The sequence below is a fragment of the Barbatula barbatula genome, assembly GCF_947034865.1.
Source record: "Barbatula barbatula genome assembly, chromosome: 9".
Lineage (NCBI taxonomy): Eukaryota > Metazoa > Chordata > Actinopteri > Cypriniformes > Nemacheilidae > Barbatula > Barbatula barbatula.
In genome coordinates, this window is record NC_136772.1 from 3,188,593 (window position 1) to 3,205,235 (window position 16,643).

General features: G+C 37.3%; 1 protein-coding gene across 3 annotated transcripts in view; it reads left to right on the forward strand.

Moving 5' to 3' along the window:
* pde1a (phosphodiesterase 1A, calmodulin-dependent) overlaps nucleotides 1–16,643 on the forward strand; it is a 66,098-nt gene that overhangs the window by 41,125 nt on the left and 8,330 nt on the right. For all 3 annotated transcript variants that reach the window (XM_079464079.1, XM_079464080.1, XM_079464081.1), the window contains 4 exons: nucleotides 10,566–10,679; nucleotides 13,538–13,720; nucleotides 15,273–15,339; nucleotides 15,467–15,583. In XM_079464079.1, coding sequence (XP_079320205.1) covers nucleotides 10,566–10,679; nucleotides 13,538–13,720; nucleotides 15,273–15,339; nucleotides 15,467–15,583 — 481 coding nt within the window. The remainder of the gene's footprint in view (nucleotides 1–10,565; nucleotides 10,680–13,537; nucleotides 13,721–15,272; nucleotides 15,340–15,466; nucleotides 15,584–16,643) is intronic.

Consider the following 16,643-nt stretch of genomic DNA (forward strand, 5'->3'; position numbering starts at 1 on the left):
TTTATCATATTATTATCGCTGTCAGATTAGCTTTCTTTCCATGTGTAAATACCCAAGTGTTCTGTGCATATATTAGTCAGATTAATCACAGGCACAAACGCTGTCTCATTCATTTACCAAATTCATACTTCAGTTTGTAATTTGGTGACATGCCATTTTATAAAGATAATGAATGAAAATAAACGTCTTGACTATTTCGTCATTGAATTCTGAAAGTGTTTTTCAATGTGGAAGACGGGTTTCTGAAAAATTCCCAAGGCCATAACTAATGATCAAAAACACATTCAAGCTTAAGACAAAAGCATGCAAATAATTTGTGAAGTTATGGTTTACCCCCCAAATCTAAATTCTGTCATCATTTATATAGACGGTTTCAGAGGCAACAACATTAACAAATGTTAAGTGGCCCAAACTAACTTTCAGTAGACCTACGCTAAGAATCAATGACTGTTGATTAGTTTAAATTTAATACAAATTATAAAATATATTTTTATAATAAACAAACACTGCTGTATGAGTCCAAAAAACGAAGCTATAATAACTAAGACTTACTAAACATGTATCAAATTCAGAAAAGCCACGGCTGAGGACCACAACATGAAAACATGTACAGGCAAGAGAACATGTACAACAAACAAGCACAAGACAATAGACAAGAGGGCATTATATAGGGAGACTAACAAAGGAGATAACATTGGGCAGGTGTGGGTAATGAGACACAGAGGAAAGCTATACTAGGAACGAGAGGGGCGGGGCCAAATGACAAGACTGGAGAGAACGCATATTATGTCCTGATTGACAATAATATGTTTCTCTCCACATAAAACACGTGGGTCTGTCATGATTCTGCCCCTAGACCAGAAAATCAAATCAAGAGAAGGCAGAATCATGACATTGTCGTCAGGTCCAGACTTCTCCCCGCACCCAGTTCTCCCTCTCTGGTCTATACTGTCAATATTTTTCTTCACACCTATAAAAATGTCTTTCGAAACTTATTTGAGTAAAAATCATTTTGTGACAGACCCCTGTGGTTGTTTAATTCCTTTTGTTCAATTTTAGTGGTGTTTAGTTAGTAAATAAAAATATTGAATGAATGGTTCCTAATGATTTTTGTTCACTGAAGTCTCACCTTTTTGAAGCGTTTGATTAAATTAAATTAACTAATTAAAATCGTGGCCTGCAATTTTTTACGTTTGTGATGCTCAAATTATTTTGCATATTTTCGACTCGAATTTGTTTGGTTTCTAATCAAATGGATCTGATTTATCTTTATACAAAACCTCAGTACACACATTCATATTAAATGCAGATTTTAGTGCATTGTGATTAGTGCTTTGATACTTTTGTTGACATACTTGTTTTATTGACAAACGACTGAACAATTATTATTTTATTGATTATTAGTCAATGATGTAATAATAACTTTCTTCTCAGGGTCCAACACTATACTATTGGACTTCATGATGTTTTAAGTGCAGTTGTCTCAACTGTCAGGTGAAGACGTCTACCGTGTGGTGAGATTAACATGTTAGCAGGTCATAAAAAGTGTGAGATGTTTAACAATGATTTTACACCAAAACAGAACTAGACCAGCGTTAGTCTTGTGTTTAGTGCTTCCAAACTGCCACGAAAGGGAACTTATGCGGTTAGTTTACAATACAGTGTTCTGCGGACGTTAGGATGTGGGTACAGAACTTAAAGCCCTGCGGTGATGAGGTCTCTGAAGAATAAGATGTTTGCTTATTCAGAGCTCTGTTTGGCTGGAGGAACTGGTCCCTGGCACTCAGTTTAATGCAAACTGCTTATGTCAACCTGGGTTCACTAAAGCAAGTGAAGTCCTTTAGTCACATCTGTGCAGGCCAAAGATGGTCTGTACGCCTGTGAGGTTACAGGGCATATCTCTTCGTACTGCAACTTGTGTAACGGTTCTTCCACATAATGGGAAATTACACTGCACATATGACAAATAGTTGTGGTTTATTGTATGGGAAAGAGTAGCTTGTATATTGTAAAAAGCATCTGCCTTTTTGTTCTGCAAAACACAGGAGGTTTGGAAAAACATAAGTTGCCATAAACAAAGCAGTACTTTACCTGAAAATTACATTTCTGTTCAGATTTTGGTTCGCTGGTTCGCAAGGTACCTCAATGTAAACACACAAAGACGTTCTCAATATGTTATTTAATATGAGATTCAGAGTGTCCAGGCTGGAGAGATGCCAAGATGCCTGCAAACACTCATGGTTACATCTGAGCACCCTCACAGACAGTGTGAATGTAATCTGTTAGAAGGTGTGTGATAAACAGCAGCACTACCTCTCAAAGGTTTCCTCAACATTACAGTTTAATACAGTTGGATTATGGATTGTGTTAGGCTAGACCTATAAAATGAGCATTGCACCTTCACTACAAGGTTCAACGTTCTTGTGTCTCGAGCCTCAGATATTACATTTAAGACAGCATCAGTAGAAAGCCTATCAGTACTGGAAAACTTACTACAAGGGAAATTTTTATTTATTTAAATAAGACATATAATGAGTGATAACAAATGAAGGAAATTTGTGCCTTACGGAACAAAAATGTGGAAATACAGCTGCGGAAAAATGTAAAGTCCATTTCAAAGACCAGTTTCTGTTTTTCTGAATTTACTATTATAGGTATGTAAAATAAAGGTGTTTTAAAAGTTATTCACAGGGATGCCATAGAAGAACCATTTTCGGTTCCACAAAGAACCATTCAGTCAAAGGTTCTTGAAAAAAACATTACTTTTGTATAATCTGAAGAACCTTTTTCGCCACAAAGTACCTTTTGTGAAGCAGACAGGTTCTTGGGATGTTACAGGTTCTTTGTGGAACCAAAGGTACTTCAATAGCATCGAAGAATCTTTTGAAGCACCTATAGGTCAAATTAGCATTTTTCCCCTTAACTATATTTGTCCTCAATTTCAATTTTCTTTTTTATTTGCAGAAAATGAAAACTGGAGAAACAGGTCAAAATAACAGAAAATCTGTATTGTTCAGACCTCAAATACTGCAAAGCTTATATTCACTTTTATGCAATACAACAATTGAAAATGTATTTAGGAAAAGTTCAGAAAAGTTTTTTATGTGATAACCTTGATTTTTATTACAGTTTTCATGTGTCTTGTCATGCTGTCAGTCTTTCACGTTGCTGTTGGATGACTATGTCACTCCTGAAAGACTGGACTGAAATGGCCAAGATACATCTAGAAGTGCTGAAAAATAAAAAACTTAAGTGGTCTCTTAATGTTTTTCTGCGGTTTAATTCATGGATAGAAACCAAGTGCTTATATGTTTTTTATATATTACAGTAAAATATAAATAATTAAAAGATTTAATGTACTCACAGTTAATATATAGAAAAAACATTTTCTTTGCATCGGGGTGCTTTTCTGTATTAAAAAAAATGCATGGTGACAATTCACTTCCTTCCAGATCTGCACCTATGTTCAAGATCGGTCTCTATAAATACATTTGGTATGCACTCTTGGCGTTAATAGAGGACAATTTGTGACAATATTTTCCCTGTTGCTGAGGGATTTTTTGGAACTGTATTGTTAGCAGTGGGATATCTGTGACATCAGAGAACACATTCATTTATTTGTAAAAATAAATGGGGCGGGAAATGGGGTTCGTGCACACCGCACATTACAGATGCAATTTCGCTGGGAAAATTCACCCAAATTGAACTTTCTTTCAGCATTCGCTCACCCTCGTGTCTTTTCAGACTGGTAAATGTATAATTTCTGTGTTGCACTTTCCTTCGAGGGGCTGTAAGAACATCAATTATTTTCAAATTAGTCCAAACAACTTGTGCACTAGTTTTCAGTAGCATGTCATAGCTTCGTGTTATAAGGAGGCACTGACATTGAAGTCAAACTTAAAATGACTTCACTTAGGGTGCAGCTTTCTAGAGATGAGATGGTTTGATTCTAAACATAAGCTTCTCGTCTCTGAATATTGTCAGGGCAGTGAGTGGTCCTTTGAGTGCCATCTTAGTCGGGATGAGGAATTTGGAGATGTCTGAGAGGTTGGCTGTATGTCTTGCCTTTTTTCCATCACTGGGACCTTACTGCGTCCCTTGAGGTTTGGTCTGGAGCCCAGTGACGGCAGCGATCCTGACATTTGGACGTTTACACACAGAATGCCGTGGCAAACTCATGTGAAAATGCATGAGTTTTTTTTTCCTTACATTCATTATTTATCTCGATAAACGTATGATTTTACATTTATTATAAATACCGCTGTCACTATATCATATTTTCTCAACACGATTATTGTGACCAAAAGAATGCACGTTATCATCGTGATATATTTATAAATAAAGAAATTATACATCAGTCAAATTTGTCTTTAATTGCATTTAGTTTATGTTGGGAGGGAATCAGACTTAAATATCAGTGGGGCTGTTAAAGCAAAATGTTAAATGAGTGCAAAACTGCCACCTGAAATGTTTGTGAAATTATCTTTTACGATTACGATTAATACAATATGAATAATTATGGTTAATAATATAAAAATAATTGTCAATATTGTGACAGCCCAAAAGCAGTTCTCGTTCTCACGCATAAGATGAGCTTACTGTAAGATGGCCCTAACGCTTCTTCCAGAAACACATCGAGATGAACCTTTAAACTCTTAGAGATTGTTTTTTTAACAAGCTCTAATCTGACCAGGGCGGATACACTGTGGTCTATGAAAAGCCTCGGTGGATCTAGATTTGGAAAATAGGGACTCACCCACTGGCCCTGAACTTTAGAGCCGGGGTGGAGATGGTTTAAACAGGTCTCAGTCTCAAAATCAGATGCTCGGCTCGGCTGTTTTTACTTCTGGGAGGCCTGCTGTAGACATAAAGCAGTATGGGCGTGTTTGTTCCGGCTTCTTTGAGATGCTTATTTTCATTTCTGTACCCTCACGGCAGTCTAAAGACCCTCTCTGGACCACTGTGTCAGGGGCCACGGAAAAGTCTCCAAAAATAAAGCGCATGAAATGTTATGAAACGGGTCGCCTGTTGAGTTGCATATCGAACATGCATCATCTCTTGTGCTTAAATATATCATTCATGTTTATAAAACAAATAGTTGGGACTTTAAACAGTATGTGTATAAAGCATGTTTTAGCTTGGCAACTGTGAACTACTTACTGTATAATGAATAAGTGGAGAATTGTTTTTTTAATTTGGTCAATATTTCTTGAGTTATTGACAAAGATGTCAAATAAAAGATTAAAATGAGAAACGAGGACACATTGACAGGTCTAAACATCATGTGGGAGAGAGTTTCTGCGATCTTACTGTTTTTAAGGATACACACATTTTCAAAGGCTTTACGTGAATACTGATAAGCACAACAGATGATGTTTGTATGTGTGGGAGTTCTGCATCCTGTAACATACATGTACATATTAAATGTGATAGATATCATACTGTGGTGGTCACATAAAGATGTTGTGAGCTGACAAGACACGTTGTCAAATGCATGAGAAACAATTCTGTACTTTTTCAACACAGTAGAACAGCTTGCTTGTCAGATGTTTGCAAATTTGCATCATTGGCAATGTAAACACTTCCCTGTTCATATTTTCTAATTCTTAGGTATTACAATATACTGTTTTGCGATCGTAATATCCATAATCATTCATATCACACACAAGTTTGACAGAATCTTCGTTTTTGGGTGAACTGTCCCTTTAACTGTGTTGCCAAAAAAGAATAAAAAGGAAAAAGATAAACAGAAGGTTCAATCAAAGGTTAATATTAAGGCCTGGGAAGACCTTGATCGTGTTAAACTGTAAATCCCCTCCTACCCAGAGCTTTGAGGGGTCGACCTGCTCAGTTATCACCATGTTTTGGAAAGTCCTTCTCTCTAGAGGCTTGTGTGATAATTATACACACAGTGACATTTCGACTAAGTGTGTGTGTGCGTGTGAGAAAGAGTTTGAGCAATCACATTTTATTACCCAGGTTCTCTTTCACAGGCAGGCAAAGTCGAGGGTCACTGACGGGCATTGTAAACAGAGTTTGGTGTCTACTGGCGTCCCCCACAATGTTTTTAAAGCCCTTATCAATCTCTTGCCCTTCTCTCTCCGGAGTCAGATGGAGTCCATCTCTCACACACTTTCACACACTCCAGGTAAAAATAGGCACTGATAGTTTGACATGTGGGTTCAAGGGTAATCCGTAACCTTACTTAAAGTCCCAGTGAAATAAAAAATCACAATTCTTATTTTGTCATGAAATATTGCAGCGTTTATAGTAAAGAGCATATCAATGTGGGTACATTTCTTTTTAAGATTGATGTATCCTCATAATCTTCAGTTAAAAGCTGAAAATGCACTTCCGCCCGGAAATGGCTAACCATCTCAAATGATGTTAATTAGACGGCTTGGCCGGAGTATCCTGCACTTCAAGTAAAAAGTAAAAGCGATCGCAACTTCCGGGTCAGATGGACTTTAAGAAACATTCTGTCTTGAGCTGTGTCAGCCCCGACAAAGCAGTGCTAAACGAAAACGTTGGTGCGGTCAAACACCCTGTTGTGATAACGCTGATAAAGTCATTCTTGAAGAATTTTCAGAACCTGATTAAATCGGTATAAATGCGTGTTAAAAACTGCAAAATACATCTAATATCTTCAATTGTTGCGTGTACCGAGCTGCAGTGGACACATTTAAACGACTTTACCCACTGTGTGAGCTGTCTCTTTAATGTTGCTGATGATTGGACTGACATTCTTGACACACCCCAAACAAGAGAAAACCTGAACATGGCCCAGAGCTCAAACCTTGTGTTTGGAAAGGACTGCATTCAGAATCCTGTTTGAATGTGTAATGTACAGTATAAAATGACATTTACTGGAAATATTTTGCAATTTGATATTAAATTAATCAAAACTCAATATAAAATTGAGGGTTAAGTGAAATGAAATTATTATAAGCATCAAAATGATCTTTGTTTTATCTGTGATTTTTCTTTTTAATGTAGTTACTTATTAACTCATTTGTGTTTTTTATAAACGTGCATTTTTATATTTGAGATCGATTTACACAAAAATTCACTGGTAATTTTCCGCCAGTACGCTAGCCGTTTATTTTACGGGCATTAACGTTAATGCTAAAACGCAATGCAGTGCAAATTAAATAATACAGGTTAAAACAACTTTCAATAAAAAAACTGTAAATTGTGCCCTATTTTTACAGATTTGACAGTTCCTAGATGGGATGTAAACTATACGACGAGTTCTTTACTATGTGTGAACCTGGACCACAAAACCAGTCTAAATTATCAATGGTGTATTTGTAGCAATAGCCAACAAAACATTTCATTGGTCAAAATGATTGATATTAAGCAAAGATCATGTTCCTTGAAGATATTTGTTTCAATTTAAATATATTTTAAAACTTTATTTTTGGGAGTGGATGCAGTCCAATTTGCGTAAAAAATACTTTGCGACTCCAAACTTCCCTCGCTGCCCTGTCTTTAGGAATAACCCACTCAAGTTTTGTATCTTTGTAAAGCTTAGAATTTCTGCTTTCGGATTAATCTACTCTTCACAACGTCATTTAAGTGGTATAGTGTTTAAACAAACCTGCTTCTTCCTACCAACGGCCTGCTACAGCATCTCTGAATATAATCTCAATATTTAGATTTCTTTTGCAACCTCAGATTCAGATTTTCAAACAATGTATCTCGACCAAATATTGTCCTATCCTAGCAAACCATACACCAATGGAAAGCTTATTTATTCAGCTTTCGAATGATGTTGAAACCCTTATGACTGGTTTTGTTTTAGATTGAGGCTGTTTAAAAAAGAACTCATTCAGTTTCTCTCGGTGATGCTAATGGAGCAGAAATGACATGCTTCACTTTTACATTGAAATGGCAATTAGGAATCCAGATGCGTAAACAGGAACATATGCTTCACAAACCTGCTCTCAGTTTATAGTCACCAAATCCGGTAATTTGAAAAAAGCTCATCATTAACATTTACATTTTTTCAGGCCACTGCTTGGAAGACAAATGAACATTAATGTAAGAATTACCAGCACTGTTTGAGAATTGTATATAATTTCCTTTGAGATCAAATGCGATTCTAATCCAACAGATTTAGGAATCATTTGAGATCCTATCCGGGCTGGATGTTGAATAGCTCGATGATGATGTCAGGCTCGACTTCCTCAGACTGTCTCTTAGGAGAATCCCAATCAATTCTGACAAAAACCATGACATGCTCTTTATTTAATCCTTGGCACAAATCATTTCTGTTCTTAGTTTCTCTACAGTATGTCGGCAGCTCTCGATAAATATTTTTTTCATGACAATCAGAGTATTTCTGTTGTTGTTTGTCTTTCATCTCGCGTCATGACGTTTTTGTGGCCGGAAGCCTCAGCCAGTTTGTGTTTGTGCGTGAGTGTTATCAGAAAGCCACATGTCAAAAACACGTCGCTGCAGAGGAGTGTGCTCACGTTGCTATGTTACAGACCACTGCAATATAGGCACATGGATGTAGTTCAATTCAATACGGATTGAAAGATGATTGGACAAGAGCCATGCATTTAAAAATATCAGCCAGACCCTTACATCAACTAAAATGTGACGATTTTAAAATGTTTGCCTGATGAATAGACAAAAGTGGGATATCATTTTACAGTATTTACCATTTACAACCATTGTCTGTTTTAAATATGTATTTTTAGCTTATATGTGTGATGTTGTGTGTTTGTGTGAATGGCACATTTTCAGACTGAATGCAACGGTGGATAGTTAAAGATGAGCTCCACATGCTCTTCCGTTTTCTCGGATCAGCTTAGGTAGACGTGTGTTTCTGGCAGCTTCATGTACAAAATGCTTGAAAAGAAATGCACTCACAATATCGTGCGAGTGCAGTCCGTGTGCGACAGTGTGTGTGATGGTCTTTAAATCTCAAATGTTTCTCATGGACAGAACTGAGAATAAATTGAGAGGAAATGGAAACTTGAGTGTTAAGAGACCGGTAATCTTACATGCGTTTCATTTTGAGTTTTAGAAGAGATGCAAAAATGTCTTAATCGGTGCTCAAATATGCCAAGATGCATAAATCTCAAAATGCATGAATCTTGTTTATTCTACTGTCAAAAGAAGATATTTCGAAGAATGTTGGCCACCGAACAATCGCGGTTACCAACTTCACTTGTACAAACGGACACAAAACCAATTCAAGTCAATGGCTACCGCCGTTGTTCGTTCTTTGAATATCTTTTTTTGTGTTCTGCAGAAGAAATAAAACCATACATGTTTGAAATGACAAGAGGGTGAGTAGATGATGACAGAACTTTCGTTTTTGGGTGAACTATCCCTTCAATGATGAATCTATATTTATCTATATATGAATAAATTTGCCCATGTAGCACGCGTGTGATACAGTATAGCACGTGATTTAGACCGCTTGTTTGTGTAATGTGTGTTTGCCACACTGCATTTTTGTTGTGTTTGCGTTTACAACTTGTTTCAAGTCGGGGCTGGACTGGGAAGAGAAATTGTTGTGGGTGGGCTATAGCGAGCTTAAATTTCACTTGCATTCGCGTAGCATGCATTCGTCTAAACGGCCAATTGAAAAACAGCCACAGGAAAACATCCGATATGCCGATTGACCAGTCCGCACCTGCACTGAGTCCATATTTAGGGCCCTGTGATTTCCACGATGTGGGTCCGCTGTCTCAACTACATTTAAATTATTACACTTAAGAACTAATGACATCTGCTTGTTCTGTTCTGTTTACCCTATGTCATGATTCTGCCATCATGGCGGGGCCTCATGTTTTGTGTGGAGAGACTTACATTATTGTCGGTCATGACGTGTGTTTGACCCCGCCCCTCTTGTTTCTTAGTTAAGCTTACCATCAGTGTTTCATTTCCCACAACTGCCTATTGTTAATTATCCCTTGTCGTGTTTTCTAGCCTCATGTAAGTCCTGTGAAGTTTGGGTTTAGTTATCTCGATTCCTTCTTTTGCCCCCTGACACCCTAAGGGGGGGATATCGATTCAGTTTTCTGTTGTTTTTCATTTGAATGTTATCATACAAATATCACAAAAAATCATGTTGTGTTTAAAAAACAACGGAGGGCAGTGGATGATTGGATTACATGGAATTCATTAGTGTCAAATGGTAACTTTGTTTTTGACCTACATATTTATAGTTTTACGTCACATTAACTCTGCCAAGATATTTGTTTTGTTTATTTTAATGCAATACAAGATTCACAGAGCGTGACGCTTTGGCTCATGAGATTTGATGATTAAAATGTTCATGTAGTGTAATCTTTGATTTTATTGGTATAATTGCGGGTGGAGAATTGGAACCGTCTTTCTCATTTATCGGTTTAATTTTTTTGTAGAACACATTGGATTTCCCTGCGTGCATCATAGAGGGATTTCATTCACTTTGTGTTCATTGTGGGTTTTAAAGGCACAGTTGACAGCTATGTTTAAATTCCCTTTTGGATGGTGATTTATACTGCTGTTGTGGAATTTTACCGAATCTGCATTAAAGGCTTTTTATTGTTGTCTCTCTGCAGATTGAGATGTCTGGTGAAGCAACTGGATAAAGGTGAAGTGAATGTTGTAGATCTGAGGAAGAACATTGAATATGCAGCTTCAGTTCTCGAGGCCGTGTACATCGACGAAACCCGGTGAGTTACGGATTATGAATGACATGCTCTGATTATTTCTTGTTTATTTTTTCTTCTTCTCTGTTTTGTACTTTTATGATGCTTTTATTTAGATTGTGGTCCATCTGGCCTCATGCTAATGGCTTCACATTGGCCCTCAAATACAAGACATTGCAAAAGTAAAAGTTATAAAGTACTTCACTCTTTCACCACCAATACCAAGATTTGCAGTATGTGTTTATGACACGATGCTCTCACTGGAGACTGTTGGAAAACTGACTGAGTTTAGCATCTAAGGATCAAGTTTTGATGATAAAAATGCATAAAGCTATAGTTTAAAACCAGAGGTACTATTTCTTCTTTTGATATTGTTGCCATTAACCGGTAACCGCATCAACAGCTTCATATCTCCATATCTCCATATCATATTTGCAAATATTTAAGAATTACAAACAGCTTGTCTTCTTTAACAACACAACGTTTAAATTAAGATTACGTCTTTGTTAAGATGGCTGGGAAAGAGTAATTGCGTGCCTTTTTTATTGATTTGTTAATAAATAATAAAATAAATAATATAGATAGATAGTAAAACAGACAATAATTCAATGTATATAAAAAGAAATATCGTCTAATCCTGTTGTCCTTAAAAAACATTCTCAGCTATCTTCAACATTTAGCAGGAAGTTTCTCTGTCATGCTCAGAGGTTTCACGTTCTCTCCCCGCGGCAGTGAGCCACACAGTTAGTCAGCGTGGCTCTGCATCTCATGGGCTCTCGGTTCTAATTAACTGAGACCTGTAGCTCGGTGTCTCTGTCGTGTTTTAGACTGACGTGTACAGAACGCTACCATTGGCCTACTAGAACCCTGCCAGCCTGCCGTTTGATGAGCCGGTGTTTAGACAGAGTCGGCAACGGCTAATTACGTTTTCCTAATGACGGGCACAGGATGTATTGCCATGGTAGCAGCTTTGAGCAATTTCAGCTTGTTACTGGAAGTCAGCGAATATTTGTTATGATAGCATGTCGCATTTCCTGCACGGGTCGGGCCGCATGCGTAAGACTGAGCAATAACTGTCGTGATTCTTCAGCTGTTTTCCTTTCTTATGAAAAGCTTGTTTATTTTATTTTATGCCAGTCGCTCGAGGTACCTAAGTGTTGAATAGCGCCGTTCTGACCGAAAGAGCGCAAGCGGGGTGAGTCACAGCTCACTCAGAAAAGCAGAGCATCATGAAATGGAACGCCACGCTTATTGGGTGAATTTCACGAAAAACATGTCAATAGTAGAATATTAAGAGCATAAAGAATATTAAGAGTTATATTTTGCATAAAGAAAATGATTTCTATGCACATTTCATGACTGTGAAATCTGGGCAATGTCAACGTAAAAAGAACCTGCGTTATAATATGTAATATAGCTGTAATATTTTCAAAAAGTCTTTTGATGATATTTGATATTTGATGGTATATGTAATGGTTGTTGTCATTACTATGCAGTTTTATTTTATAGAGCAGTATTTTTCATTAAGATTAGTTTAAATAAAGGCAGAATAGAAACAAATTACTTTTATTTTTTAAATGCTAATATACAGCCAGGTTATTTTGACCAGTTTCTCCAGTTGTGAACATTTAACCTAATCACATGTACCTACCTGTAAATGGTATATTCAGGACAACTAATATTAACTTTATAGAAATGTTATCTATATGCTATATACGTATAAATGACAGCAATTATCATAAAACATTTTACGACTAAGTTTGCATTAGGTTTTGCACATTGTCGTCCCACAGACGATGAACGGCGTAATGCCCCTTCCTTCCATTGTAATGAACTGAGCGATGGGCGCTGACATGATTTGCTAATGTCACTTTGCCCTCTGCCCGTATCCCCTGATGACTCCATGGTACCGCACCCCCTTTTTTATAACATCTTATAATAACACCAAAAATATTCAAAAAAGGAACACTTGGAACTGAAAACATCTTGATTTAAAGTGTAATTGGATTTTCACATCCTGTCACTTTTGTTTACATGATGAGGGCGGGGTTCATGACCTGTTCCGCTGCCAGCCACCAGGGGGCGATCACAGTGCCTGCAGCTTCACGTTTTAGGACCCCTGGTAGTGATTGTAACACCCTCCCACACACACTTATGCATTCAGGTTGCAGACCTCAATGACTTTAGTCGATTCGTAGCAAAGATATCCACTGATGGAAACCTGAACTTTTGGATGGTTTAGACAGAGTATCAGAGTAAACGGCTGACTAAGATTTATCTGAGACCTTTTGAGGCTCAGGAAGTGTTTTATAGAGGTCAACCATTCAACAGGTGATGTTGTGGCCCAAAGCAAAAAATCATTCTGTGGGAACAGACTGATCTGTTTGAGGTTTATCAATAACTGACGCTAATGTCTAGACAGCACTGTACACTGATGAAACAAAACCCCTGTATAGTATGTCGAACAGTTAAATGAGAAAAAACACACACATACAAGTTCACAAACATGATTTTAAAACACTTGTTTTACACAATATTCCCTTAATATGAATAGGCGTATACCAACTTTTAATAAAAGTAGAATTTTGTGACATTTTGTTCTGCTTGTGTTCACTGAAGTCATTGTTTCTTCTATTCATCTAGCAGTTAATAAATCTATAGCAGCTCTGCTAAACAGATGTTTTAGTTGTGAGCTCGCATGGGGAGAGAAAAACACAATGCATGCCTATCTTTTCATGCAACAACAAACAAAGCGGTACAGCTTGCCAATGGATGAGTCACATAAGATGCTACATACTCATTTTTTACACCGTAGGCTTATAGCTGCTGTAGTTACTTCATTCTGAAGTAATATCCTCTGTGAAAATGGTTTTGTTCTCCAGACGCCTGCTGGACACTGAAGATGAGCTCAGCGATATCCAGGCAGACTCTGTGCCCATGGAGGTGCGTGATTGGCTGGCCTCCACCTTCACCAGGAAGATGGGTGTGGTGCGCAGACGTCCCGAAGAGAAGCCCCGGTTCCGCAGTATCGTTCACGCCGTTCAAGCCGGGATCTTCGTTGAGCGGTATTAAACACGTTTATTTGATATAAACAATTAAAATGTATGTTTATCTAGCCCATAACATTTTATAGAAATACACATGAACATATACAAAATATTACATATGCAGAGATAACACAAAATGTATAGAATATATCAGCATTGCGTAAAATATATATATAAAGAGTATATACCAAAAGTATATAACATAATAATATAAAAAGATTTAAGATACGTATAAGTTTGGGTCCAATTTTAAATCATCGAAAGAAAGCTCAATGTCAATCATAAAAACAAATAAATTGACTTATTTTTGCTTATGTACAATACATATTTATTGCAATATTTAATAGAAAAATGCTAACATTGTATTTTTATGCTTGTTAGCCAAACCTAGCACTAGGATAAAGATGCCGCCTATGAGAAACAGTGAAAGCTTTCTTAGTACGGTTTTGGAATAGAGTCTGTGCTTAAACATTTGTTTTATCCTCTAAGTGATTTTTAACAAAACCGACAGTCTCATTTCACACCAATATTTTCCTGCTAACCGGGAAAAATGTCTGTCGAGATTACCTACACGTAACGGACACATTCTTAGGCACTGGTTGAGCATTTGTCCAGTTAATGAAAACAAATGTCTCAATAGAGTTTGTTTGCGAGGCGGTCCGTCTCACATGGTCGTGAACCTTCACTATGTGAGTAATGCATAATATCAGCCTCGCTCCTCATTTCCATGGCAACTCTTTCAGAACGTCGTAGACACCTGTCGAGTTTAAAGCGGTGATCGCCGTTCATGTGTGATATTAAGCAGATATTGCTACTTCTTTTTATGATAAATGGAATGGACTTTCAGATTACGAAAACAAATCTGTTGGTTCATTCATCAGTTATGTGGTGCCTTTTTAACACTATTGTGTCTATAAAATAAAAATACTTGTGTTGTAATATAAAGGCAGTATTTCTATGCAACTTGTATAGCTCCGCTAATACGATCTTCATCTTTAAACACTGGGAGTTTAATATTTTGTCTTTAATATGAAGGTATATACAGTATAATGGGGACATAAATGGGTTCAGCCTCGTTTATAAAAGGAAAAATAAAATTTGACTATTATTATCTTTTTCTTTGCTCGGAAATATGAATGTGCATGAGACTAAATGGTCTCTCTCCTCCTCTCTCTCTCTTTCTCTGGTGTTCACCGGTGTGTTACTGCTTATAATGGTCTTGCCATAATTTCAAACCCAATTTTTCCCTTTTGTTTAGCATCATCTCGTCATCTCTTTAACACTTCTGTACAGTTTGTCTGCAGTTTTATTTTTGCAGTAGGATTCAATATTGAAAATGCATTCATAAGACGGACTGCAGATTTAAGATGGGTTTTTTTCTATTACCAGTTCAAATCCATTTAGTTGTCAGTAAAAAAACACATTAAATCTGTATTTCTGATGGCCGATTAGATTTCGAGTACTTATATCATTTGGGCTGTGATGTATATAGTCATTCTTAACTAATTCTATACTATTATTTTAAACATACTCCCATGCCGTTATGAAAACTGATATTTTGTGTTTGCAGAATGTACAGAAGAACCTCCAACATGGCAGGATTGACGTACCCACCATCTGTTATTACGGCTTTAAAGGTACAGATTGTCTTTACAGTTGGGTTATAACAGGACCTCTGTTAAAAATGGGGACACATTTTTTGGGTGAGCTATTCCTGAACTATATCATATTTTTTTACGCCATCACTTCTTCTCTGCTATTCAGGGTGTTGATAAATGGTCATTTGATGTCTTTACGCTCCAAGAAGCCAGCAGTGAACACGCTCTGAAGTTCCTGGTGTACGAGCTGCTCACCAGATACGACCTGATCAGCCGCTTCAGGGTACGGAAACCGCAAAAACCTGTGAATGAAACACATTGCTCACCCACACGGAAACTCTCACGATTCCTCATAAAAGAAATGAAAATATTTACTGACGCTTTGGCAGTTCCAAACTTGTATAACTTACTGTTAACCATGAAACCCAAAAGGTGTATTATTTTGCAGATGATACAGGACATTTCTGTTTTGGTGTGATGAAAGTGAATGGGGACTGGGACGTCAAGCTTCAAAAAGACAAAAAAAATAACTTCACCAAAGTTGTGACGGTCCGAATGGTCGATTGTAATGCCTTTAAGTCTTCAATGTGAAGAACAGACCAAATCAGTGACTTGAATTGACCTTATGAACCAGTTTCCATTTCCAAATCAATAATTTATTTAACATCTTATCGTTTCATCTTATGGAATCACATTGTTGTTTACAGCTTCTTTCTTCGCTCTGACCGGACTGGGATCCATTCTCAAAACACTCGATGTTTTTACTGCGTAACAGTAGATCTACACACGCTATACATTTGATACGAGCCGTCTGACGTTTTCCATCTGTTCTTTCTTTGTTTTCCACCGTCACGTCAGCTTCCATCAATGCGTACCCTTTCCACTAGCACGGCGATGACAGACACTGAACTCTCACACACAAAGAGCCCGACCTCGCTCCCACGATGAGAATAAAAATACAGCCGACACACATTTTCAGTGTTGAGTTTCTGCACTGTGTGCAATTACGCATGGATGCTACGGCACTGCGAATCGAACATCTAGCAGGAAGCCAGTTACACGCTCCATTAATCAGCCACGGAAAGAACATTTAAAGGGATAGTTCATTAAAAAAGCATGTACTGACCCTCTTGTCATTTCAAACCTGTATGTTTTTCTTTCTTCTGCTGAACACAAAAGAAGATATTTGGAGAAGTATTGGAAACCAAACAACACCCATTCACTTCTATTGTATAGACACAAAGTCAATTCAAGTGAATTGGTGCCGTTGATGTTTGATTACCACCTTTTTCAAAAATATCATCTTTTGTTTTTTGCAGAAGACAGTCATGCAGGTTTGAAAT